The sequence below is a fragment of the Festucalex cinctus genome, chromosome 1 (genome assembly GCF_051991245.1).
Source record: "Festucalex cinctus isolate MCC-2025b chromosome 1, RoL_Fcin_1.0, whole genome shotgun sequence".
Lineage (NCBI taxonomy): Eukaryota > Metazoa > Chordata > Actinopteri > Syngnathiformes > Syngnathidae > Festucalex > Festucalex cinctus.
The window spans coordinates 62,599,862-62,625,432 of record NC_135411.1 but is presented as its reverse complement, the minus strand read 5'-3'; the positions used below and the strand labels follow the sequence as shown (position 1 = coordinate 62,625,432).

The 25,571-nt window shown below is 41.0% G+C and overlaps 1 protein-coding gene across 2 annotated transcripts in view; it reads left to right on the top strand.

Annotated features, from left to right (window-relative positions):
- LOC144003904 (myosin-9-like) overlaps positions 1-25,571 on the top strand; it is a 39,963-nt gene that overhangs the window by 8,898 nt on the left and 5,494 nt on the right. Inside the window, exons 2-33 of one of the 2 annotated variants that reach the window (XM_077500589.1) lie at positions 9,272-9,603; positions 10,801-10,957; positions 11,649-11,676; positions 11,767-11,860; positions 12,440-12,460; positions 13,598-13,690; positions 13,767-13,830; positions 13,984-14,082; positions 14,173-14,316; positions 14,391-14,486; positions 14,649-14,920; positions 15,005-15,178; positions 15,277-15,450; positions 15,585-15,699; positions 17,092-17,279; positions 17,365-17,486; positions 17,562-17,631; positions 17,713-17,873; positions 18,003-18,111; positions 18,203-18,334; positions 18,444-18,650; positions 18,764-18,901; positions 21,016-21,139; positions 21,215-21,386; positions 21,554-21,766; positions 22,538-22,682; positions 22,808-23,014; positions 23,205-23,309; positions 23,435-23,587; positions 23,910-24,158; positions 24,235-24,447; positions 25,322-25,534. In XM_077500589.1, the coding sequence (XP_077356715.1) occupies positions 9,277-9,603; positions 10,801-10,957; positions 11,649-11,676; positions 11,767-11,860; positions 12,440-12,460; positions 13,598-13,690; positions 13,767-13,830; positions 13,984-14,082; positions 14,173-14,316; positions 14,391-14,486; positions 14,649-14,920; positions 15,005-15,178; positions 15,277-15,450; positions 15,585-15,699; positions 17,092-17,279; positions 17,365-17,486; positions 17,562-17,631; positions 17,713-17,873; positions 18,003-18,111; positions 18,203-18,334; positions 18,444-18,650; positions 18,764-18,901; positions 21,016-21,139; positions 21,215-21,386; positions 21,554-21,766; positions 22,538-22,682; positions 22,808-23,014; positions 23,205-23,309; positions 23,435-23,587; positions 23,910-24,158; positions 24,235-24,447; positions 25,322-25,534 (4,779 nt within the window). In that variant the 5' untranslated portion in view covers positions 9,272-9,276. The remainder of the gene's footprint in view (positions 1-9,271; positions 9,604-10,800; positions 10,958-11,648; positions 11,677-11,766; positions 11,861-12,439; positions 12,461-13,597; positions 13,691-13,766; positions 13,831-13,983; positions 14,083-14,172; positions 14,317-14,390; positions 14,487-14,648; positions 14,921-15,004; positions 15,179-15,276; positions 15,451-15,584; positions 15,700-17,091; positions 17,280-17,364; positions 17,487-17,561; positions 17,632-17,712; positions 17,874-18,002; positions 18,112-18,202; positions 18,335-18,443; positions 18,651-18,763; positions 18,902-21,015; positions 21,140-21,214; positions 21,387-21,553; positions 21,767-22,537; positions 22,683-22,807; positions 23,015-23,204; positions 23,310-23,434; positions 23,588-23,909; positions 24,159-24,234; positions 24,448-25,321; positions 25,535-25,571) is intronic. The other variant, XM_077500597.1, reaches the window with a different exon arrangement.

Sequence of the window (25,571 nt, the reverse complement as noted above, 5' to 3'; positions counted from 1 at the left end):
CATATCACAATGTTATTATAAGTGAAGGCGATTTGCAGTTTTGATACTTTAGCAAGAAACATGAAGTTGACACATGATTTGCCTTCATGGGCCGGATTTGGCCCCTGGGCCTTGAGTTTGACACCTATGTTTTAGCGCTTGCATTTCCTTGTCTTGGTCCTTTCTCCTCTTCTGTTTCCTTCACCCTTGGCTTGCTTCCTCTGTTTTATTTATTTATTTATTTATATTTTTTTTTTATCTTTTTGTCTCTAGGCCAGACCATTCTTTCCTTTATCCTCCCCCACACAATGCACACCTGTATGGTTCAAAAAGAGACTAACAATACCAGGAAATGTTTGCCCTGACTAAAGCATTCTTCTGTTGAGCATTCTTAGCTGCAAAGATGTACTCTGGCCACATGTTTTTGTGGAATGCCTTTACAGCGATAAGAGACCTATAGGAACCCCCCCAAAAAACACTTTATCCAGAATTATGCATACAGTTGAATTGTACAACAAAATGTTACTCTAAAACCATAATTGGTAATAAATTATGGTTTCAGTATTGTCACACATCTGTTGCATCCATCTTGTGCATGCAGTTGTAGCCTGAATCAAAGTATAAGTCATCTATGGATGACTTGGCCTTGGCATATTTTTCTGTTTTCAACTATAGTAAAGAAAGCACATCTAATCCCAAAAATCCAAATTAAAACTCGGCACTCTATTTTGCAAATTATACCATTGTTGATAGATTGGACTAGTTTACTTTAAACATAACATTTTTGGCTCTACTGGGACACTGTACTTTACAAATGTCTTTAGTGCATTTTTCCATTTCCTGTATCCACTGTTGCTGATGCCATTTTACACCGTGTGGGATTAATAAAGTTTATCTTATCAAAAGGAATGAGTGACTATACTTTTAACCTTAGGCCCATCCTCCTGAGCTGACGTATTGTGGTAGTGTACTAATTTATTAAAGTAAGTAAATAAGTAGCTTTGTAGCTTTATTTTTTTCTGCCTATCACCCTGTCTTAATTTTGGGATAATACTAGTCAGAAATGAACGGGTAATTTATCCGCTACCACGGAGGCGGTGACTTGTGCTGTGTTTACATCAGGCGCAAATTGAAATTGCGGCTCTGGATTGTGTGTATCCACATCTCATAGCTAGCTGTAGCTCGCAGGGAGCTGGGGCAGTGCAAAATGGTGTGTGAAAATTGTCCCAAATCAGGTGAGTGAGGTGTTTTTAGAACAGGTCAGCGGGCTACTCGTGGTCCTTGGGGGGCACAGTGTTGGTTACCCCTGATCCAGATGGTGATGTTGGATTGGGTTTTGCCCAGATTTTGACACCATTTTCTAACCGTAAAAAAAAAAAAAAAAAATTAGAGCAGCGACGAGAAAGCACAGCACAGTTGCACTATAGCACTTGTTAAAAATCTTACTTCACTTTTGTGTGTTTACTGCACACTTGGCAAACTTCCATGTTCTGAAGTGGTTAATACTTTTGGAAATTGTGCAATAATTCCTCTGCTGACGCTGAACTTTTGAAAGCATGCTTAATCATGAGACTTGTTTCAGACTCCATTGGGTGTGACGTGTCAGCTGAATGAGGTTTGAGCACTTTGTTAAATGAGACGATGGTTCAAATGATAATAATACAACACTCATCTGTTTACCTTCCTTCACATACTCTTAGGGAGTAGCCCAGATAAAGGCTGCAGGTGATAAGGCTAAAGTCCAAAACAATAATTCAGAAGGGTGGAGGTGGGATAATGCTCTCAGGTAATAAAGTCGAGCTAAAATGTTCCTCTTACAAAAAAGTGCTTCTAAATCCCCCTTTGCATTCTTTCATGAGCTTTCTTGGGACACTTTATTGGCCGTTATAATAAATTGATTTCTACAATTGCATTAGGTCCTGTTAAGTAACTGATCACTTGTGTATTCAGTGGCGTAATCAGAGCAATATATTGTATGTGGAGTGTGTCTTGTAGATGTCCTTATTAGACCAACACCCTCTTGGCAACTACCCATCCAGTCGTCCATTTATAAGCAGAGGTTCTGAACAGGTTTATTCCTATTTTTAAAACTAGGCTTTTAAGTCTCATCTAGCTTGGATGGCATTAGTTGCGTTTAGGTAAATTCTACTGAACATAATAATACAACATTCACATTAAGAATTGGTCAAAAAGGATTTGGCATGTAATTCCTGAAACAAAATACTTTTGTTTGCTTATAGTTACCCTTTCCACTAATTTGGATGCTATATCTTGGCCGATATTTTATGATTGTCTTGTCGCAATTAGTCATTGATTGGATCATTGAATTGAGCCGTTGCAGCCACAGTGTTTCCCAGTAGTGGTGCCCTGATCGATCAGCCACCGGTTGTTATTGTCCAATTACCAAGGAAAAGTCCGTCAATCATTGTCGATCCCAAAAAATGTGATCACCCACAGCTGGACTTTGCAGCCTGCAGTCAACGACGCAGTGTAGCGTGCCCTTGCACTGCACGTTACAGACCAAACCAGTACCTGACTCGTATGTGCCTTGTCTGCACTGTCAATTAGAAATAATTCCCTGTTTTTGTAGGATAGGAATTTAGTGTGTGTGTGTGTGTGTGTTTTAATTGATTATTAAATTAATCGTATAAAACAGTATGCAGTAAAAGTTACTCAGACATCTTGCTCCATTTTGTGATGAGATTGGTGATCGGCCCTGATTTTGAAGTCTGCTTACATTTCCATTATTGTTCATGATGCAATTTTTCTTTTAACCGATCAGTGAAGTGCAGGGTGTGGCACCCCAACACAGTGTGCCAAAAAGTGGTGTGGTACAGCAGGAATGGATTGGTTTGACACCTTGTGAAATTGAAGAAACAGAAATTGCACAGTCAATTGCTACTTGTTGGAAACTGAACCTAAGCTGGCAAATGCCATCATCATTACCGTTCAAGTGGTCTTGGTTTTTGGGGGAATGTGGGAAGGGATAAAGAGCTGTTATGTAGCAAAGTCATTTTCCAGTAAAGTCTTCATTTACTTAGTGCAGTGCGCCTGAGAAAATGCTACCCTTCCCTTCAAATTTCTGTACTGTGAATTTCCACAAATGGCAAAATAGCTTTCTCATATTTCTCTTTTTCTTCCTCGGTGCCCCCCCTTGCCTGCAGCCTTGTCACTTCAGGGTGCCAAGGGGAGATGTGTGGAGCTGTAATATACTGAGAACCACAAATCAGACATCAGCTTAAAAGTATCCATAGTAAGTAATGAGAAGAAAGGGATAGTAATCGTTTTGACGGTGTAAGTTGCTGTAAACTGCCCTGCGATTGGCAGGCAACCATCCAGGGTGTACTCCACCTAGTGCCCAAAGCCAGGTGAGATAGGCTCCAGCACCTCCTTGTGAGGAATAAGCGGGCAAGAAAATGGATGGATGGAAGTTGCTGTAAACACAGCAGTATTGACACTTTAGTTGTGCTGTTCATATGCCTGTAAATGTGACACTACCCTGTAGCTTTCAGTAGGAGCATGATGGGACTTTTCACCAGTATGACTGTACATGGTCATTCTGTGTTAGAAGGCGTCATGACCCCTGCTTGTTACAGTAACACAGGAAGTAACTGAGGTGGAAAGGAATGAGTCTGACGGTATGTATGGGCTCCATTTACATACCAAATGAAACCCATCTAATGTGCAGGAGCCATTTACTTTGCTTTTGCAGGGTTTATTTTTCACACATTTTCTCAAGTTCCTGCTTTGTTTATTGCTCTTGTAGATACAGTGTAGTATGGGAATTTGGTTTCCTAAGTTAGCTTTTGCTCACTTCCACCAGCTATTATGTTCTTCATTTATAGTTTTACCGTTCATTTGACCATAATAGTAACCTATACATGTTTGTAAGTTATGCTGTACACCTTCCCTACTTTTTTTTTTTTTTAAACGATAGTCTTTCGATCATTCCTACCAAATGTCATGTATTCAGTTAATAAGTAACATTTTGAACCACTTAATCTCATGAAATTGGAGTAGGGCTGACAAGGAATTTGTAAATTATATTGAAAAAAAAAAAAAAAAAGTTTCCTGTTCCAATCTGTAGGGCGTAACAACAGGAAGGCTGTTGTCTTGGGCAACAATTATGTTTGGGTGGGTTTCGTGCCAGTTTTGGCTACTGTACTAACTTCAATGTCAGTTGGAGGTAAGGCCCACATCTACCGTACAATTGTCTGATAGGGGCACTTTATTACTCCTTTTCAATGTAGAGCAGCCCTGGTCAAATTAGCTGTCAGCTATTTTCGTGTTAAGGCACTCTCTTGAGATGTTTGAAATGTGTCACAGAAATTTCTGTGTCAAGCATGTGCAGTCGAAAACAACAGCATGGCACTTGGTTGCATGCATATAATGTTGCTGCAGCACACAAGGGCAGGGCACTAAAACATCATTACAGCAACCTATTAATTAATTTATTTATTTGTATTTATTTTTATTTTTTTAAGCACCTGAAATGAGTCAAACCACTTTTCAGGCTGCAAGCCTTGTGAATACAGCAACTGTTTATTTGATAAATGTTTATATCCATGCATTGATTGTGACTTACTGCATGTTTTACACTTAAAACATAGTAAGTTAAAGCAAGGGCAGGTTTCGGATAAGCACCTCTTTAGTACTTTTTTGTTGTTTTTTTTGTTGTTGTTTTTTTTTGGGCCAAACAGCGACACAACTTCAGTAAAATAAGTCATATAGTTGTGCTTCAAAGTTTACATACCCTGTGCCAAACTTATGAGCACAACTGTAAATGTGCAAAAGCTAAACGTCATTTAATGAAAAAAAATTGCTATCCACCTGAGAGAGGCTCCAACACCCCTCGACCCTTGTGAGGAATAAGCGGTGCAGAAAATGGATAGATGGAACTCGACTTCAACCTCTGACTATATTGAGAAAATTTCCACAGTATTTTGATTTTTATGGGCATTAAGCCTTTTTCCTTGCCTTACAGTGCACTCATAAGTTTATATGCTCTAGGGTATATAAACTTTAAAGCACAACTGTATTCTATACACCATGGCTATTATGCATTTGATGCAGTTGTACCACAGAATGGTGAGGTTTTTTTGAAGAGTCAAAGTAGATAGAACAGGATTGAGGATGTTTATCTATTTGACCCATGCAGCCTCACGATGGCTGTGACTCCGCTACGCTGTGAGAAAATAATCAAACAGATGAAGTTGTTGAAGCCATGATGACCTGATGTATATGTCGAAATAAGAGTGCAAAACAATGGTCTGAGGCAGGGAAGGAGGGCAGGAGGCACAGCGGATAAAGTACAGACATTTGTGGAATTTGTCTCTCCCTGATCGGGAGGGTGAGTATGGCAGGAATGTGACCCTGAAAAGACTGGATAAACAGCAGAGGTTGGTTCGTGTAGGGAGGTGTGGGTTGCTAGTCTTGTGCAGAGACAGGCGTGTGTCCTAAAGCCTAGAAAAGGGGTACAGAACAAACCGAGAATGACAGCATCACCCATTTCCCTTTCATAGGATGCAGGCGTCCAACAAGAGTTGGACTTGGTGCCGGTTTCCGGGGGTGGGGGGGGCTCGCGGGGGGCCGGGTTCGCGGGGGGGTTGGCGGTCGTCGGGGGGGGGGGGGGGGGGGGGGCGGCTTGTTTGGGGGGTGGGGGTATGGGTGGGGGGGGGGGGGGGGGGGGGTTGGGTGTTGGGGGTCGTGGTGTGTTCGGGGGTTTGGGGGCCGGGGGTGGTGGGGCCTGGGTCGTGGTGGGTGGCGGGTTTGGGTGGGGTGCGGGGGGGTCGTGGGGGGGGGGGGTGGGGGCTGGGGACCGGTGGGGCGCTGTGGGGGCCCGCTGGGCCTCGTTCCGCGGCCTTGGGCTCGGGGGTGTGGGCCGGGGCTGGGGCGGGGGTGTTCCGGGCGTCTGGGTCGGCTCGCCGGCCGGTGTCCGCTCGGGTGGCTTGGGGGTGGCCTTGGTGCTGCCGCGGCCTGGGGATTTCGGGGGGGTCGGTGCTCGCTTTGCTGGACCGCGGTTGACGGCTTTCTTTCTTTGGTGGTGGTCCTTATGCATGCCAGATCCGTCGCACCAGCATCTACTGAAACTCAACAGAAGTAGCCTCTCCCTCCCACAGCCCCTTGAATCAGTGGGTGCTGGTGTCTGTGGATCTCACTTTGCTTTATCTATCCTTCCCTCCTTCCTCTTTTTAGTTTTTCCTCTGGTCACTTGAGATCTCAATTTATTGGAAGTTTGAGGCTTCTGGGGTTGGCATAAGACTCTGGTTTTGTAACCACGCAGGAGGGGTTTTGTTGGTGCTGGATTTCACTTTGATGGATTGGATGTACTGGCTTCTATGGATCTCACTCTGCCTTATCGATCCTTCCCTCCTTCCTCTCTTTAGTTTTTCCTCTGGTCTCTTGAGATCTCGCTAAATTTGCTGGAATTTAGAGGCTTCCGGGGTTGGCGTAAGACTTTGATTTTGTAATCATGGGGAAGGCAGGAAGTGTTTGGTCGGTGCTGGATTTCACTTTGATTTATCTTTCTTTTCTCTTTATTTTTTTTCTGACCTTTTCTCTGGTCTCCTGACCATTTAAACTTCACGACTCTGGCAAGATTCTGAAGTACCTGGTTAAGGCGAAGGGTAATGGGATATTTATAAGGCTTTAGGTGAATTAATGAGTATAAATTTATACGTATTTGCACGCAAACGCACACACGCAAACGCACGCACACAAAAAAAACAAAAAAACAATGATGATAAGACGTTGAATCGGTAAGACTACCGATTGAACAATTCTGAGCTCTTAAAAAAAAAAAAAAAAAGAGTTGGACTTGGAGGCATTTTCAGCAATGATGGATTTCAGCTGCAGCCTGGGGAGGTTGATGGGAGGATAGGGGGAGGTAGGGGTCATGAGAAGAATGATGCTCTCTCTGCTTTCTTTCTCATAGATCAGGGTTAATGTAGTGGAACGGGTGCAAGCCTCGTAAATGAAAATGCTCTACTTTGAAACATCAAGGGTCTGTCACCTTTTCTGAGATGAGGCTTTTTTTTTTTTTTTATTCTTTTTTTTTTTAATTTATTTATTTATTTATTTTTTTATTTAACTGGTGGGTTGCTGAAAATAACTGTCAGGACTACATTAAACCCATTCATGACAAATGTCTGAATCTCAACATACTAATTTCATGGTACAGTATTCAGGAGCATTTGCGACTTATGGAATTTATGTTAGACGGCAAAGATCAGTGTGTAATTAAATAGGGATAGACCGATAATCGGCTGGGACGATTATCGGCACCGATATTAAGCATTATTATTTTTTTTTTTATAAAAGAGCTCAGAATTGTTCATTCGGTAGTCTTACCGATTCAACGTCTTGTCATCATTGCTTTTTTTTTTTTTTTTTTTGTGTGCGTGTGCGTTTGCGTGCGTGCGTGCGTGCAAATACGTATAAATTTATACTCATTCATTCACCTAAAACCTACAGGGAACTACATTTCCCATCGCGAGATGCTGTGACTATCGCGCGATATTAAGCATTTTGACGAATATCGGCATCGGCCATTTTGAAGAATCATATGGCCGATAATAGATCCATTTAAAACAAACAAACAAAAAAAACAAAAAAAAACTTAACTTCAAGGAACTAATTTAAATGTATTTTTTTTTTTTTTTCAATTTAAATTTTCAGAGACGCTGCTGACCCTGGGAACTCTCAGCACCATCTGTTTTTGTTTGAAATTAAAACTAAGATAATTTAAAAAATAAATAAAATACTTCAAATATATTGAAATACTTTGTTTAGTGTAAAAAACAATTGTTTGTTTTTATTTAACTTTTGAAAACATGCCACTGCACCTGGGAGATCCTGGGACTTGTTAGATTTTAAAAACAAAGATGTCTATTGACTAAGATTTAAAAAAAATTTTTAAAAAAAATCCAATATTTTACTAACCCTAAAAGTTGCTCAATAAGTATATACTTTAAAATAAAAAAAAAAACTGAAGTTTGTATTTTTTCCAAATTTTGATGCCAATATTTTCCCTTTTTAGTGAAAATTAATATCGGCTCCAAATATCGGTTATCGGCGTCATTGACTACTAATAATCGGCATCGGTATCAGCCCTGAAAAAACCATATCGGTCTATCTCTATAATTAAATTTACACTAGAAATTTTCTCCCCAATATGAAGTACTTTTTCCTTTTTAATAAAATGGTGATTGACTGCCATCTCTACGCTGTTTCATAATGTATTGTTGAACACTTATTTGGCAACAGGAAATCAATCAATCAATCAACTTTATTTATATAGCACCTTTCGTACATTTTAAAATGCAACTCAAAGTGCTGGACATCCATAATACAATAAAATAAAAGAAAGAAAAAGCTCCCCCATCCCCATGATCGTACCCACAGACACACCCAAAACCCAACAAACACATGAAAACCACAACATGGCGGGCCACAGAAGTACCCTGTAAGGAAAGGCACCCAGGAGGAGTTCATCCACAGTGAGATGTATGAAGACCAAGCATCCCTCTCACTGTAGAGGCTCCCCCATGAGAAAACACTGGAGCTAAAAATGTAATAACTACCAAATAAAAACATTTAAACACTAAAAGAAAACAGTTAAACACGATAGAAAAAATAAAAACAAAGCTACAAGACAACATAGATTAAAATAGTTAAATAAATAAAAGGGGATAAAAAATATATATATATAAGTAATAATAAATGTCCCATTGGAGCATTTTGCAATGTGAGATTACAGTCTTGGCCCAATATGTGGTGCAAAGTTTTTTTGACATAATTATCACAATACTGTGTTACATGGGACCTCTAGTGTTGTATTCCATGTTTTTGCTTATGGGCATAATCATGCAAATTTGCTGGGAGGCAGCTCTTCTAGCCATGCAGGTCAGAGCGCTGAAATCAGCAACAACTCTTGGTAGTGTTGGGAAAATGTTATGCCCAGCTGAAATGGTCAAATCTGGTACACCAATGTATGGGAAAGCAATTGCCAAGAGACTCTTTGCACTAGTTCACTTACTGCTTGCTTTAAGCACACAGCCTTCGTTTCCTTCGGTACTGGAAATACTCGTCGGGTCACTTTCTATTGGAGTTGAACCGCAGCACTCCCTGTCATTTTACATTCTTCAAAAATTGCATGTGAAACTACAAGGCGAGCAAAGATTGTCATGGCAGGAGTTTAATTAAAATTGGTGGTAATCTGAATGTTTAATTCTATATTACTAAACTAATTACAGTATACACTACTTTCTCCCTGTATTATTGTTTTTAACAGCTACCATGGCAGACCCAAGCAAATATCTCTATGCGGACCGGAATCTGATCAACAACCCACTGGCGCAGGCTGACTGGGCCTCCAAGAAGCTAGTATGGGTTCCTTCAGAGCGCCTGGGCTTTGAGGCTGGCTCCCTGAAGGAGGAGCGAGGCGACGAGTGCCAAATTGAGCTGGCCGACTCCGGTAAGAAGATCAGGGTGAACAAGGATGACATCCAGAAGATGAACCCACCCAAGTTTAGTAAAGTGGAAGACATGGCTGAACTCACTTGCTTGAACGAAGCCTCAGTGCTGCACAACCTGAAGGAGAGATATTATTCTGGACTTATATACGTGAGTTTGATGCACGCAAAAGATTGATTGAATCCATCAGTTGTATTTGTAGAAATGTGATACACCATGTTAACTAGCCTTTATACATAACACACTCCTTACTTAAAGGTATTTGGGGCAATTGTATGCTTAGAACTTCTATTGTACAATTTTGGGGGAGGCTCTTAGGTTCCAAGCATGACTACGCCTCGATGCACAAAGCAAGGCTCAAGCCCATACTGCACGTTTTGACTTAGACTGTTAGCAAACAGCACAGGCCTATGACACCACCAGTGTTATCCTCTTAGAGATTCATGAACCAAATTTCCCACAGAAACACTACAGAATCTTGAAGAAATGACTTCCTGAGGGATTAGAAACTGTTCTACTGTAGCTGCCCATTTATAGAAAGAAACTATATTACTGTTTCCTCCCCAAGCCTGCTTGTGGGTGTTGGACTCTGAGCAGGATGCAGTGTTTGATACGTGGGCATGGAATGCAAATAACATTGTAATTGATGTTCATTATTTGTGTTTATCCCCATGTCCTGGGCTGTGAATGATTTGGTTTGTGTGACCCAGTCATTGCCCTGTGTTCCCTCCCTTGCTCGCGCTTGAGGTTGTGGCTCCGGTCGGTTTGAGTGCCTCTAGGCTACATAGGCACTCATGGGAGAGCTTGTGCTTCCCAGAGGGAAAGATCGCTGATACAGAGATCTTGGAATGGCAGCACAGGAATCAGGAAACCAAAAAAAAAAAAAATCAGTTCTGGTACAAGTAGAAAGAGAAACTTGGATGTTGAAGATAATCAAAATTGCATTTTAGCTTTTGTGGTTTTAAAGTGTACATTTGATGTTAGTCTTGAATCAGAAATTATCCATAATCTATTTTAGACTCTAGTAATCAGTCATGAACTGTAGCAGTGCTCATTTACAATGCAATGCAATACAATTCAATACTTGCCCTTCATTTTGAACTTGTCACTGGGTGGGGTTGACATTACATAATATAATAGAGAGCCAAGCTGAGGTCATGAGATCCACTGCTCTGTTGTGAAGGCAGGTCCAGAACATTAAATAAATGTGTAGTAATAATCAATACTGCACTCCATGCTGATAAATTGTTGAATAAATACTGTACAGATTTTTTTAATAACAAATTGTCTGTTGGCCAATTTGAATCCTCATTTGAGCTGTTTTTAAATGTCTTTTCTGTTCTGCAGACATACTCTGGGCTATTTTGTGTCGTCATAAATCCCTACAAAAACCTGCCAATCTACTCCGATGAGATTGTTGAGATGTACAAGGGAAAGAAGAAACATGAAATGCCACCCCATATCTATGCCATTACTGACATATCTTACAGAAGCATGATGCAGGGTGAGTCCCAAATAAATAACTGCTCTTCTGAGAGTTGCATATATAAAAGAACGAAGCCACTGTACAGTTAAGTTGCAAAGTTTTGTTTGGAGTATAAGTGACTACATTTTTTTTGTAGTCCCACATAGCTATGAACGGCAAGCTTCTGATATAACTCAATGCTAAGCTAGAGCTTGAATGTTGACTCTTGAGAATGTCAATATGCGAAAAAGCTGCAGAAAGTTCTGCCGTCAATGTGTATGTCTGTGTACATATATATGTACACTACCAACTTCTTAAATATCAAACATGGCCTACATGCATGCATTTGTGGCATCTGCTGAAAGATCCTAACCCCCCTGTTTGTGGCAGAACTATTCTAGCTTGCCATTACACAACTCATTTAACTTGCATTACTTTGCAAATGACATGCCATCCATTCGCATTTTTTTAATGTTTTTATTTATTTTTATTTTTTTTTACCCACATCACTCATGTTTTGAACCAGAAGAAGAGCATTTGTTTTACCCAAGGCAGCTTGTAATTAGCTTTGTGAGACACAGCAGCAGGATCTTTTGCAGTTGCAAAAAGGCGGATGTTGATTTCCTGTTTTGTAGCCAGGGTGTTCCGGTGATACAAACCAGCTGCACATGCGATAATATATAGTACTTACTAAAGTCTGCCTAATTATTAATTTATACTCATTTTGCAGATCGTGAAGATCAGTCCATTCTCTGCACGTAAGTTACAAATCATTCATTGCTTGTTCTATGTTACATGCAGTATTTCAGTTTGACTGAACAGTTTTATCTTTTTTGTTTGGCTTTTAGAGGCGAGTCTGGTGCTGGTAAGACTGAGAACACCAAGAAGGTGATCCAGTATCTGGCTCATGTGGCCTCCTCTCACAAGACCAAGAAAGATCAGGTAAGTCATCGCTCTATTTTCTTCTTATACAACAAACTTGTTCAACATATTCCCTTCAGCTTTCACATCACTGTTTAATGACTGTGTACACCGTGGCTGACATTGTACAGGAAAATATTTTTCCAATTGTGCCCTGAAGACTTCACTGAACATTTTCGCACATTCTGTGGTTTTTACCTTTCTGAGGGTCGTAACAGGCTATGTAGCATTCATTGCGCCATCCTTTTATTCTTGTTTAAACTCCTGTGACAAAGAAAATGGCCACCACGAGGGAAAAACATGTTTTGCAAACAATTGTGCGGATTTAGAGACTGAAATAAACACTCTTGGCGCTTTGACACTAGTTTATACAGACCAGATGTTGTATTTCACATCGCTAATGTTTGGGTTCGGACTGTACGGCATTTCACATGAGAAATGTAACTGTTGCAATCAAGAAGTACATCACACTGATGTAGCCTGTCAGGCTTTTGATACACACTGCAGAATTTGACCCAGTTTGGTTCAGGCAAAACCCACATCACTGTCCCATCGTTCCATTTTTTTGAGGTTGTCGTATTTTTCTCTTCCTATCAACAGAGCAGCTCGGTCCTGTCACATGTGAGTTAACTCTCCCTTTTCATTTGTTCTTCCTGCCCACCTGCTTCTGTCATCGCTGTCCCTCCTCCACCCCCTCATCCCCATTCTGCGGCTTCCCCTCATTGGAGCGCATTGTTGAGTTACAGATGGGGTGGGAGAGGTTACTTACTGACGCTGAATGGAAGTCTGAAGGAAGTTTGTCAGATTAGTGGGAGCTGTATGTGTTCCTGGAAAAAAAAAAAAATTCAGCCAGACAATTGTAGGATAGGTGGGGAGGAGTCCTTAGAAAGGAAATAACTGCAATTTCTAACCTTTTTTTAATGTGGGGAGCTGATAGCTGAATTTAGCCTGAATTTTGCCTGGCTGAATTTTCCAGGATTTGTGGCTACTCGGTGTGTGCTTATGTCCGAATGTTTTATTCCATGTTCAGGGACTGCTTGATAGTTTTTCTCGTTAGTTCTCAACTCCTGCATTGAATTACTCAGCAGCTTCTGACATGCTGTGTGAAATGTTTTTGTCTAACATAACTCGCAGCCAGAACTCATTTTGTTAAATGTAAACCAACCTGTTCAGTCTCCATATTGTAGGGAGCAGACACTCATTACTTGAATTAAAATATTGGCGTCACTGGTTGAATTCAGTTGAATTTGGTATTTTTTATTTTTTTTTAATGTGTAACAGTATAAGTAATGTTAGTGTTTAAAGTACAGCTGGCACAATTGTATTTTTTTTATATTATTTTTAGCTAGAAAATTTTCAACATTCTAATTACCCATCTATGCTAGAAAAGCTTACAAATATGATATGGGTAACAGTTATGACTGCTAACAGTTAATATGTCAATTTCTTTGTTTTATGTCTGGATCTTTTCCGCTGTGGTGATGGTGGTTGCGGTTCTCTGGGTGTTTGTTTCTGTGTACTGTATGTGTCTTGCATCCCTATTGACTTTTCCTATGTGTTATTAGTGTCATCTGTATTGCAGACAAAAGTCCATGAAAAACAAGAGCATACAAGTATAACAAAATCTGAAATGAAATGCGCACTGAACCAGCCCCAGAGAATGTCCAATTTTTAACAAGACATAGTGACCCTGTACAAGTTGCAAATAATATAGAAAATGTTTTCTTTTTAATTGTCTTTGCGCTTGTTTCTCACCAGGGGGAGCTGGAAAAGCAACTTCTGCAGGCAAACCCTATCCTAGAGGCATTTGGAAATGCCAAGACAGTCAAAAATGACAACTCGTCTAGATTTGTAAGATGTTCTATTTTGGGTTTTGTTCTTTTTTAAAGTGTGTCAACTTGAAGTAATTGTTTTGTTCTATTTGTAGGGAAAATTCATCAGAATCAACTTTGATGTCAACGGTTACATTGTTGGTGCAAATATTGAAACATGTATCCTTATTGACCCATATTTAAGTGCCTCACGCCCCCGAATATCCATTAAGTGATGTCGGCTTTATAAAAAAAAAAAAAAAAAAAAAAAAAAAAATCATATTGGGTGCGGGTCTGCATCTGAAACTTTGTCCTTGACAGACTGATTGTTAGATTTGCTGGAGAAGTCCCGTGCCATTCGTCAGGCCAGGGAGGAACGGACATTCCACATCTTTTACTACCTGCTCACAGGAGCTGGTGATAAATTACATGGTATGCCCCATACTGTCATTTCAAAGATAATTTGCCAAGAAGCATTGCAAATGTCTTCCTTTTCTAATGATCTCACTGGTCTTTCTTTAGCTGAGCTCCTACTTGAAAATTACAACAACTACCGTTTCCTTTCCAATGGAAATGTTACAATTCCGGGACAACAGGACAAGGACCTTTTTGCAGAGACCATGGATGCCATGAGGATTATGGGTATCCCAGAGGAGGAGCAGATAGGTAAGGATAATGGTAAACTATTTCAAATAAGATATCTTTTGTTACTGAATACTTTATGGTGTTTTTGTGTGTAGGCATGCTGAAGGTTGTGGCTTCTGTGCTGCAGCTGGGAAACATGAGCTTCAAGAAGGAGCGTCACACTGACCAGGCCTCTATGCCTGACAACACAGGTAGGTTCTACCTTTCACCCCATTTAGCTGCTCTCTAGTAATTGGTTGGAATTGAGCCCTAAAAAGCTTTTTAAAGGTAGATTGTGAATACATTACTGTATCTGTTGTTTTTCTGCACTTTCTCCTTTTTTTGAATTTTATTTCTCCTGCTTCATTTTCCAGCTGCCCAGAAGGTCTGCCACCTCATGGGGATGAATGTCACAGACTTAACCAGAGCCATCCTAATGCCCAGGATCAAGGTGGGCCGAGACTATGTCCAAAAGGCCCAGACCCAGGAGCAAGCAGAATTTGCTGTGGAGGCTTTGGCTAAAGCCACATATGAGAGGATGTTCCGCTGGTTAGTTATGAGGATCAACAAAGCCCTGGACAAAACCAAGAGACAAGGAGCCTCCTTTATTGGCATCTTGGATATTGCTGGCTTTGAGATCTTTGAGGTAAGCCAAAGGATGCAGGTACTACACTTGTTAAAATAGAGGCAACAATTTGGCATTCTTAGCATTTTTTGTTTTCTTCCACAGCTGAACTCCTTCGAGCAGTTGTGCATCAACTACACCAACGAGAAGCTGCAGCAGCTGTTCAACCACACCATGTTCATCCTGGAGCAGGAGGAGTACCAGAGGGAGGGCATTGAGTGGAGCTTCATTGACTTTGGCCTCGATCTGCAGCCTTGCATCGAACTTATTGAGAAACCTGTAAGTTGGTGGAGGGCTGTGTACATTAGCACATATGTACACAGAAAATATTTCTTAATATTTCTACTTAACACCACACTCTCCCCCACTGTGTGCAGGCCAGCCCTCCTGGTATTCTCGCTCTGCTGGATGAGGAGTGCTGGTTTCCCAAAGCTACAGACAAGAGCTTTGTTGAGAAAGTGTTCCAGGAGCAGGGTTCCCACCCCAAGTTCTTTAAGCCTAAGAAACTGAGGGATGAAGCAGATTTCTGTATTATCCATTATGCTGGCAAGGTGAGAAGGCAGAGATGTTGAGATACCCCCCCAATTCTCTTTACTCGTCATCATGACTTCATGTTACTGCCCATTCTTATTCGCTTGCTTTATTAAACAATATAAATCCCAACTAAAATTATTTTTCGCATTAGGTTGATTACAAAGCAGATGAGTGGCTAATGAAAAACATGGACCCTTTGAATGACAATGTTGCCTCACTACTCAACCAGTCAACAGACAAATTTGTTTCTGAACTCTGGAAGGATGGTAAGTCTGGAAAATTCTGTCGGTGGTTTTTTGTTTTTGCCCCCCCCCCCCCTTTTCTCTCTCTCTCTCGCTCAACAGACAATTTGCTAGTTTTTCGTTACACGGCCAGTGATCTTCCAGAAATCTAGCCTCATGACACAACTACCAGTTATTTAAGTATTTTCATAGTCCACATTAAATTAGGAGACAAACTGTTTGTATAAAATTGTTGTAAAATATGTATGTACAAGTTATTCTATAGATTTTACCTGATGCATTACTTTATTAATAACAAAACAAGTGGAATAAAGCCATCAAAAGATACGTGCTTCTTGATCACATTTGCATTAATGCAAATATTGCTGAATAAAGGAGAGTTTGGACAAACTCTCCCTAGTGATGTTTCTCTGTTATTGGGGGTGGGTGTGTGAAATATTTAATTCTTGCTTGTTGTTCCGATTTTTCATTTCACAGTGGTTTCTTTCTTTTTACTGTCTGGTGTGTGTACCTTTGTTTTTACCTTTTATTCAAATCTGTTCCTTCAAATTCCTCTGTTTGGCTCCATTTTGTATGTTATATTTTACCTAAATGTCCTTGCTGGCTCTCAGAAGTACAGAACTCTCAGAGAGCTTATTTTTATCAGCGTTTTCCTATTCTACACTCAGACTCAGGTGACAAGGTTTTTTGTTTTGTTTTGTTTTCTTCCTTTTTGTTTCTTGTCCTGTCATTCCTACTGTTTGGCAGACTGCTCCATCAAGTTTTTTCCTCAGTGCTTAAAACCTGCTTTGGGCTGTAACTAAAAATTTATGTTCAAGTAACATCAGTGAAATATTGAAGCTTTTTCTGAGCTGTACCGCTTTTCAACTTGTCACTTTTTGCTCCATCATTGAACTCTCCCTTTCCCTCTCCCATGTAATAGTGTTGTATGGGACTCCTGGTGGTGGTCATGGTTACTGCAGAAATGGGTATATGCTGCATGGGTTTGGTGTTTTTCCCCTTTGTTGGGTCATCACAAAAATAAATGCCCACTGTAATGATTTTGTCACTTTTGCAATGCACATAAACATCCACCAAACTGCTACACATAGTTTTCACGCCAAACTACTGTGTGAACAATTGACATTCACCCACTGCACTTTTTTTTACCCTCCCTGTTGTTCTGTCATTGTAATCCTTTTACACGTCACTGGATTGTACTTCCCCTTGGTTTCAATCTGCATCCCATCTGTTGCGTGGTGTTATTGTTTTGAGTTCTCTATCCTCTACTTTCTCTCGGCGTTTGTCTACCAAGAGGAAGTAGATGGTGCGTTTTGTCATGCATTTGTTGAAATTGGCCCTGTTCAGCGTTTGCCTTCTTAAATGGAACCCTTTTGAGTAATTTCTTGATGCGTTTGTCTGTTGCCTTCTCTTTAGTGGACCGCATAGTGGGACTTGATAAGGTTTCCGGCATGTCAGAGATGCCAGGTGCTTTTAAGACACGCAAGGGCATGTTCCGCACTGTGGGCCAGCTCTACAAAGAGCAACTGTCCAAGCTGATGGCCACTCTGAGGAACACAAATCCAAACTTTGTCCGCTGCATCATCCCAAACCATGAGAAAAAGGTACCAGAAGCCCAATCACACTGGCACGTAAGCCATTGTGCATAGTCAGATTGCTAAATACTGTATCCTTGTTGCATTTCACCAGGCAGGAAAACTGGATCCTCACCTGGTTCTGGACCAGCTAAGATGTAATGGTGTTCTGGAGGGGATCCGTATCTGCAGACAAGGCTTTCCTAACCGAATTGTCTTCCAGGAGTTCAGACAGAGGTTGGCAAATGTTGAGCCCACATTTTAGTTCTACTCTGGTGTGAATATTCCCAATATCACCTGCTCTTCTTCCAGGTATGAAATCCTCACTCCGAATGCTATTCCCAAAGGCTTCATGGATGGAAAGCAGGCTTGTGTGCTTATGGTAAGAAAGTTGTACTTTCTGTTTAATCTTCACAGTGGAAGATTTGCATAAAATGCATCATTGTGCTTCTTTTATTGTCAGATCAAATGTCTGGAGCTGGATCCTAATCTTTACCGGATTGGCCAAAGTAAAGTTTTCTTCAGAGCCGGAGTTCTTGCTCACCTGGAGGAGGAGCGAGACATGAAAATCACAGACATTATCATTACTTTCCAGGCTTGGTGCAGAGGCTATTTGGCCCGCAGGTAGGGCAAAACGCACATCTCCATGATTACACCCCTCCATGCAGATCTTTACAGTCTTATAAATTTAGTGACAGTTTATCTTTTAAGTAGTCATTTCTCTTGTGAAATAACTTTATTTTTCTTTTGCAGGGCTTTTGCAAAGCGACAACAGCAGCTAACTGCTATGAAGGTGATCCAAAGAAATTGTGCTGCTTATCTCAAACTCAGAAACTGGCAGTGGTGGAGGCTATTCACAAAGGTAACAATCTGTCCTATTTCTCACTGATATTTTGCATTCTATCCTTTCCAAAGATTTTGTATACGCTTGAACATCAAACATTCCTTCTCAGGTGAAGCCCTTACTTCAAGTAAGCAGACAGGAAGAGGAGATGCAGGCCAAGGATGACGAACTTACCAAAGTGAAGGAAAAACAGTTGTATGCGCAACAGCAGCTCCAGGAGCTGGAGGGCCAACAGCAGCAGGTAAAATCAAAATTCGAGAAACATATTTTTGTTGGAGAAATGCCTTGAGGGGAGGGCGAGGTACCACTTGCCATAACATTTAATGCTGTGCTGACTTTTTTGTGTGTAGCTGAATGCTGAGAAGATGGCCCTGCAAGAACAGCTTCAGGCAGAAACAGAACTCTGTGCTGAGTCCGAAGAGATGAGAGCTCGCCTGGCTGCCAAGAAGCAGGAACTGGAGGAGATCCTCCATGACCTGGAAGCCCGTGTGGAGGAGGAGGAAGAGCGTGCGTCACAGCTGACCTCAGAAAAAAAGAAGATGCAGCAAAATATTTCCGTGAGAGACTTTATCTAAACCCCTATTGACTTGTAATCCTGTATTCAGCAAGTGCTGAATACAGGATTGTGTGTTACCCATGAAGTGTTAAATTCTTATTTGTTTGGAAATAGGACTTAGAGCAACAGCTGGATGAAGAGGAGGCAGCTAGACAGAAGCTACAACTGGAGAAAGTCAGCATGGAGGCCAAAATGAAGAAGTTTGAAGAGGATGTCATGGTCCTGGATGATCATAACGCCAAACTTAACAAGGTTTGTGAAAATACTCCATTCTTTCTCATTTCTTTCTTGTATGTGTATTAGAGATAGACCGATATGCTTTTTTCAGGGCCGATACCGATTCCGATTATCGGTAGTCAAGGAGGCAGATAACCGATATTTGAAGCCGATATTCATTTGCAGTAAAAGTTAAAATGTTGGCACCAAATTTTTGAATAATGCAAACCCTAACAGTTCTTTACAATGGATTCTCACACTGCACTTTTCATTTTACATCCTTCTATCTGCAATAAGACGTTGGTGGCGGGGGGAGTTGAATGTGGGGCCAATGTGACATTACCTTTTATAGCATTTGGGATACTTGTAGTTTTATTCTATAAATGTTGTATTTTTATATTTTGAAGTAATAGGAGGAACCCTGTCATTCAAAATGTGCATCAGCTGTGGCATTACTTATTACTACAGCAAAAAAAAATAAAAAAATTCCATGAGAAAAACTATTCATCCCTGAACACCATACAGTTCTTGTAGACCTTATTATGATTATTGTTATTGTTACCATATAGACAGTTTTGATAAGCTGAGGATCTTAAATCGAGAACAGCAATATCATGCTACTCCTCTCTACAAGAGAACTGTCAAAAGACACTTCATCATGTAGTTTACTGCCACTTAGGATGCCCCAATCAACGCAGAAAAAGGTAGAGTAAAATAACTTGGTTATAATAATAGTAAGAATAACTTGGTTAAACAGACATTGTTGCGGTGGACCGCTGCCACTTTCTGCTGTTTAATGTGTTTTACACTTATAGACACGTGTGTGTATATGGGCACACTATTCTCTCACTACTGTACTGTACTGTATCACTTAATGGCACAGATGTACTTGTCTAAATAATAACTGGGCTGCAACATTGCTAATTCACATTAACAAGCACTATCTTAGCTGTCCACATGAATAGTTACTAACACACGAGAAAGTTATACAACACACCAAAGATTAGCTCATTATTCAAAGTATGATGCACGTAACGAAATTACATCACTGAACATTAATTGCAGCCGTGTACGGCCGTAGATGTTACATATTAGTGGCATCCATTGAGAGGATAATGTCCCAACTGACAGCAGACATGACGTGAAAAGAGAGACAAAACGAGCAAATAAGCACACTATACTTTAGTGCACTTCTCTACTAATGCCAAACATATGGAAGAGAACACGTTCGTGTAGTTAAACGGTGTTTGAGACACTTAATTTGTTACGGAGCGGACTTTAACGAGGTGCACAACGAGCTGTCAATCAAATCGACGTCGAAGCTTAAGGCACACAATGGCAAACCAGTGCGACAAATAAACACAATATAAAGTAACTAAACGCTATTTAGTGTCACTGTGGCATCTAACTGCATAATAACCGCTATGCAACAAGTAGTGGACGTGACCCAGAATGCAATGTGTGCGTCACGAGAGGTAAATATAATGACATTACTCTACTCTTAACATGGAACTAGACAATATAATAATGACAACTGTTAATATTTGGAACCTTTCTAACAAACATTATTTAAGTGAAAATGTGTGTGATTCCCTCCCCGAGTAGTTCAAGTAGTGAATTAGCTACTGGGTGTTAGCCTACATGCTAAGCTGAACACACCACTGTTAGCTAGCGGGGATTCAATGCAAGGCAATGCAGCTCCATTCATATAGTGCATTTAATACACAACATAATTCAATGTGTTTAGCTTATCATGGTGAAACGATCGGCGGAGTCTCTTCTCTTTTAACTTACCTTCGAAGCATGTGTCTGTCGCGTTGTGTCCGTGGGTGCGTGTGTGACCGGCTACTGTGATACACGGCATACACTACTGATTGGTTCTGGCTCTTGCACGGCTAACCAATCAAATGCTGCTATGGGCGTTACGTTGCTGGAGTTGGACTCCATAACAGACAGAGACGCTCTGGGCTGCATTCGAAGCGAAAAGACGGCGTTTTAAATGGATCGCTCATATCGGCCGTCAGATTAATAAAACAGACCGATACCGATATGTGCCAATATGTCAAATATCGGCCAGGATTATCGGCCCGGCCGATTATCGTTCTATCTCTAATGTGTATGCAAAAAAACAACTTTTTTTGTGAATTTAGGAGAAGAAGTTGATGGATGACAGAATCTCTGAGTTCACGACCAACCTTGCAGAAGAGGAGGAGAAATCTAAGAGCCTACAGAAACTGAAAACTAAACATGAGGCCATGATCACAGACCTTGAAGGTAAAATGGGACCTTAACACTTTTGGTTTTTGCTAGATATTTCTTCTCGACAATTCATTTTTGAATTTGCCCCAGACCGACTGCGTAGAGAGGAGAAGCAGCGACAGGAGCTGGAAAAGAACAGACGAAAGCTTGAGGGTGACTTCACCGATGTACATGACCAAATTGCTGAGCTGCAGGCACAGATCGCTGAACTTCGTGCCCAATTAGCCAAAAAGGAGGAAGAGCTCCAAGCTGCTCTAACCAGGTATTATTGACAACACAGCTCATCATTTTTAGTCATTGCCCTGTTAATCATATAGTGGTAAATCAAATGCTCATACTGTATTTGAGCATCATTTACAAGGTTGTTGTTGGAATGTTCAAGGAAGTATGTCCGCCAATCTCCATAAACTGTTGCACATCACATTTTAGAATTGAGGAGGAAGCAGCTCAGAAGAATATGGCTCAGAAAAAGATCCGAGAGATGGATGCTCAGATATCTGAACTCCAGGACGATTTGGAGATGGAGAGACAGTCCCGGGTCAAAGCTGAGAAACAACGTCGGGACCTTGGAGAAGAACTTGAGGCTCTCAAGACTGAGCTGGAGGACACAATTGACTCCACTGCTGCACAGCAAGAACTGAGGTAGTAATATTGGTGATCGGTTGAGCAAAGTTGGCTTTCGATGTGGTGAGGTCACGGCTTCGCTCCTCACTGGCAAATATGGCTGCGAGCAGTAGCTGTCATGGCGTCTCAACAAATACGTTCCGGGTGATATTACAAGCTTGCTTCAATTCAACCAGTGTCACAAATGTTTTGGATGCAGTTTGCCTTGATAAACCATATGTATATTTCTCCTTCTAACCACCACACACATTTTATTCATTTAGTATGCCTTGATCCCTTGGCCTCAACAGACTGGCGCTGAAAGTGATACTTTCAGCTTGCCTCGGCAAATCGGCTACCCTCGGCAGTACTCTGGGTTTACGTTTTCATTTGCATATATGATGATATTATTGCGCATTTACAGCAAGACTTAGCATGGAGCAAAGCCTACACAGCCTGGTTATTCTAATTGAACCATATACAGGACTTCTAATCGGATCGTATTGGCAAAAGGAGGAATATCTGACCCCTGGGGAAAAAGGCCAAATCTGAATGGAATTTCTTTTTTTTTTCTTTTTTTTTTAATGGAGCATGTGCTTGCGCCCCACCCCCTTCCCTAGTCTGATTAAAAGGCTCCATGTAAACCCTCTGTGTCTATTATCATTATGAGTCTGCAAAATTCATAATCGCCCCCCATGAGTTTTTGTTGCTTACCTTGATCCCTTAACAGGTGCCATATAAATCTAAGTTATTATTACTGTGACATTACCAGCAGTCATCTAACAATTTAAATTTTCTTTCTCTGCCCAGGACCAAGCGTGAGGCTGAAGTGACACAGCTGAAGAGGGCACTGGAAGATGAAGCAAGAGTCCATGAACAGCAGATGGTTGACACGCGACAGAAGCATGGTCAAGCCTTTGATGAATTAAATGAGCAGTTGGAGCAGGCAAAGCGGGTAATAAAACATTTTACCTTCAAATTCCTACATTTGTCTTTTGTCCAGGAAAAAAAACAAAACAGTACAATATTACATTACTAACCAATTAATTTGTTGCTGCATTAAATTGATCTGTCCTGCAGAACAAAGTGTCAATGGAGAAGGCCAAACAGGCTTTGGAATCCGAGAGGAACGAGCTTACCATTGAGCTGCAGAGCTTGATGCAGGGTAAAGGAGATTCAGAGCATCGCAGAAAGAAAGCTGAAGCACAAGTTCAGGAGTTACAGATCAAATTTTCTGAGAGTGAGCGTCAAAGGTTGGAACTAATGGAGAAATCCACAAAAATGCAGGTATGTATCTGTGACAGATTTTTCTTCTGTGCTGTTTGTTATATGTTTAGCTAGACTAGAAGAGCTCTTGTCTATAGTGCTTTCTGTATACACTTCTTAAAACTACAGGTTCCACTAGTTAAACAATATGCTTGAAACGGTGACTCATATACAGTATCTTATTTACTTATTTGTTTGTAACCGTCCACAGGCAGAACTGGAGAATGTCAATGCTCTGCTGAATAATGTGGAGTCAAAGTCAATTAAGGCAACCAAAGATCACTCTACACTTGAATCACAGTTCCAGGATGTCCAGGTATACTGCCAAGCATTTTTGTAAGCTGTTCCTAATTTGATCAGATACATGAAGCTTTTGAAAACCATGTCTACCCTTCATCAAATGACCTAGTGGAGATCCATCCTTGTTTTTGTTTACAACAGGAAGTGCTTCAGGAAGAGACACGGCAAAAACTAACAATGGGCACTCGTCTGCGCCAACTGGAGGATGATCAGAATAGCCTAAGAGAACAGCTGGAAGAAGAAGAAGAAGCCAAAAGAAATGTAGAAAAGCAACTTCAATTGGCACAAGCTCAGGTATGACATGACACAAACAGTGTTAAGATGACGCAACTGTTTGAGTTCAAAACGTTTCTCACATTCTGCATCACTGAACCATTAGTTGATCAATGGAGAAAAATGATACACATTAACAAAAACTTTTTAATTTTCCAATGGGAGCATTTCGGAACATTTTGATCCAGGAAAAGGGTCACAGCAAGACGACAGCCTAGTTCGTCACCCATCTACTCTCTACTTGTGTGCCAAAGAGGCCTAATCTAACACTGGCTTGGCTATTTCATTTGGGTTATTTAATGTTCTGCATAAGGAAAATGCAATAATACCTTTCTTGTATTAGATTTCAGACTTTAAGAAGAAACTTGAGCAGGATTCCACTTATTTGGACAGTGCTGAAGAAGGAAAGAAGAGGCTGCAAAGAGACCTTGAGGCAACATGCCAGCGCCTGGAGGAGAAATGCTCGGCCTACGACAAAATGGACAAAACGAAGACACGCCTCCAGCAAGAGCTGGACGATTTGCTGGTAGATCAGGACCACCTCCGACAAATTGTCTCCACCCTGGAGAAGAAGCAAAAGAAATTTGACCAGGTGAGCCTACATTTGAAATGTTTTAGACCATTCTGATGGTGGTTCTACCTAACTTGTTACACTGTTATCTGTCCAGATGCTGGCAGAAGAAAAGAACATATCTTCCCGCTATGCAGAGGAGAGAGACCGAGCTGAAGCTGAGGCCCGTGAGAAAGAGACTCGTGCGTTGTCTTTGACACGTGAGCTTGAATCTCTAATTGATATCAAGGAGGACCTGGACCGCAGCAACAAACTGCTCCGTGCTGAAATGGAGGATCTGATCTCATCCAAGGATGATGTTGGAAAGAATGTACGTTTTCTTTTTCGAGATGCAGAGCTGCCAAAGTGTTACATATTATCCGTATTTTCTTTAGGAAATCAATTAACTCTGCCGGCCGTAAAATAAATATTACAGATATTTTAAAAAGTCACTATCTCCAGTGACTTAATGCGTCAGTTTTCATTCATGGGCAGTAGAAGCTAGCAGATGCGTCCAATGTTAGCCGAAAGCTAATGTCTTGTGGCTAAACCTGTTCGATGCTATTCTCATCAGCCTCGAGGAATAATAGCCGTGACACAAAGTGTTAGCGGAAAGTAGTATCATGTAATCTCCGATTGGCATGATGGGTATATAACCTTTTTATTCCGGCACTAAAATGTCACATAGCAAATTGTTTACTGCTGAAATACCTGCAAAGCCCCAGTCGAATAAGCAATAAAACGCCCCGTTCCTTCGTCTGTATTTCACATGACAGAGACGAGAGCTGTGTTACCAGCACAGTGACTCAAATCAATTGAGGTTGGCAGAACTTGAAAAACTTCACAAAAGTGAAGCTTCATCTCCAGACTATTATGCCTAATAATGTGCAGAAAAGCACTGTGTGCTCACGGCAACTTTATTTATCTTAGATTAACACAGCACTTTGTCGTCAATGGATGCTTGTGGTTATTCTCATTCATCCAGCTCATTTTAATTCTCAGTCATTACTATAGTAATACGTGTTAAATGTGGAGTGTAGCTGAGAGTGATATTTTTTAATCATTGCTTTTTATGTTGGTCCTTAACATGAAAATGGTTAGTTCGTGGCACTAAAGTTTGGGGACTTCTGCCTTTGCTTAAAAAAAAAGATGTTTTCTCTTTTTAGTTTACATCCTTCTTATCTCAAATCTTATTTGTCCTGCAGGTTCACGAGTTGGAGAAATCTAAACGTGCAATCGACCAGCAACTGGAAGAGATGAAGACTCAGCTTGAGGAGCTGGAGGATGAGCTGCAGGCCACTGAGGATGCAAAGCTGCGCCTAGAGGTCAACATGCAGGCCATGAAGGCTCAGTATGAGCGAGACCTGGCAGGCCGTGACGAGATGGGTGAAGAGAAGAAGAGGTCTTTGGTCAAGCAGGTACTGCTTAAAGCGGGCTTTCACTGATGGCGGCTTT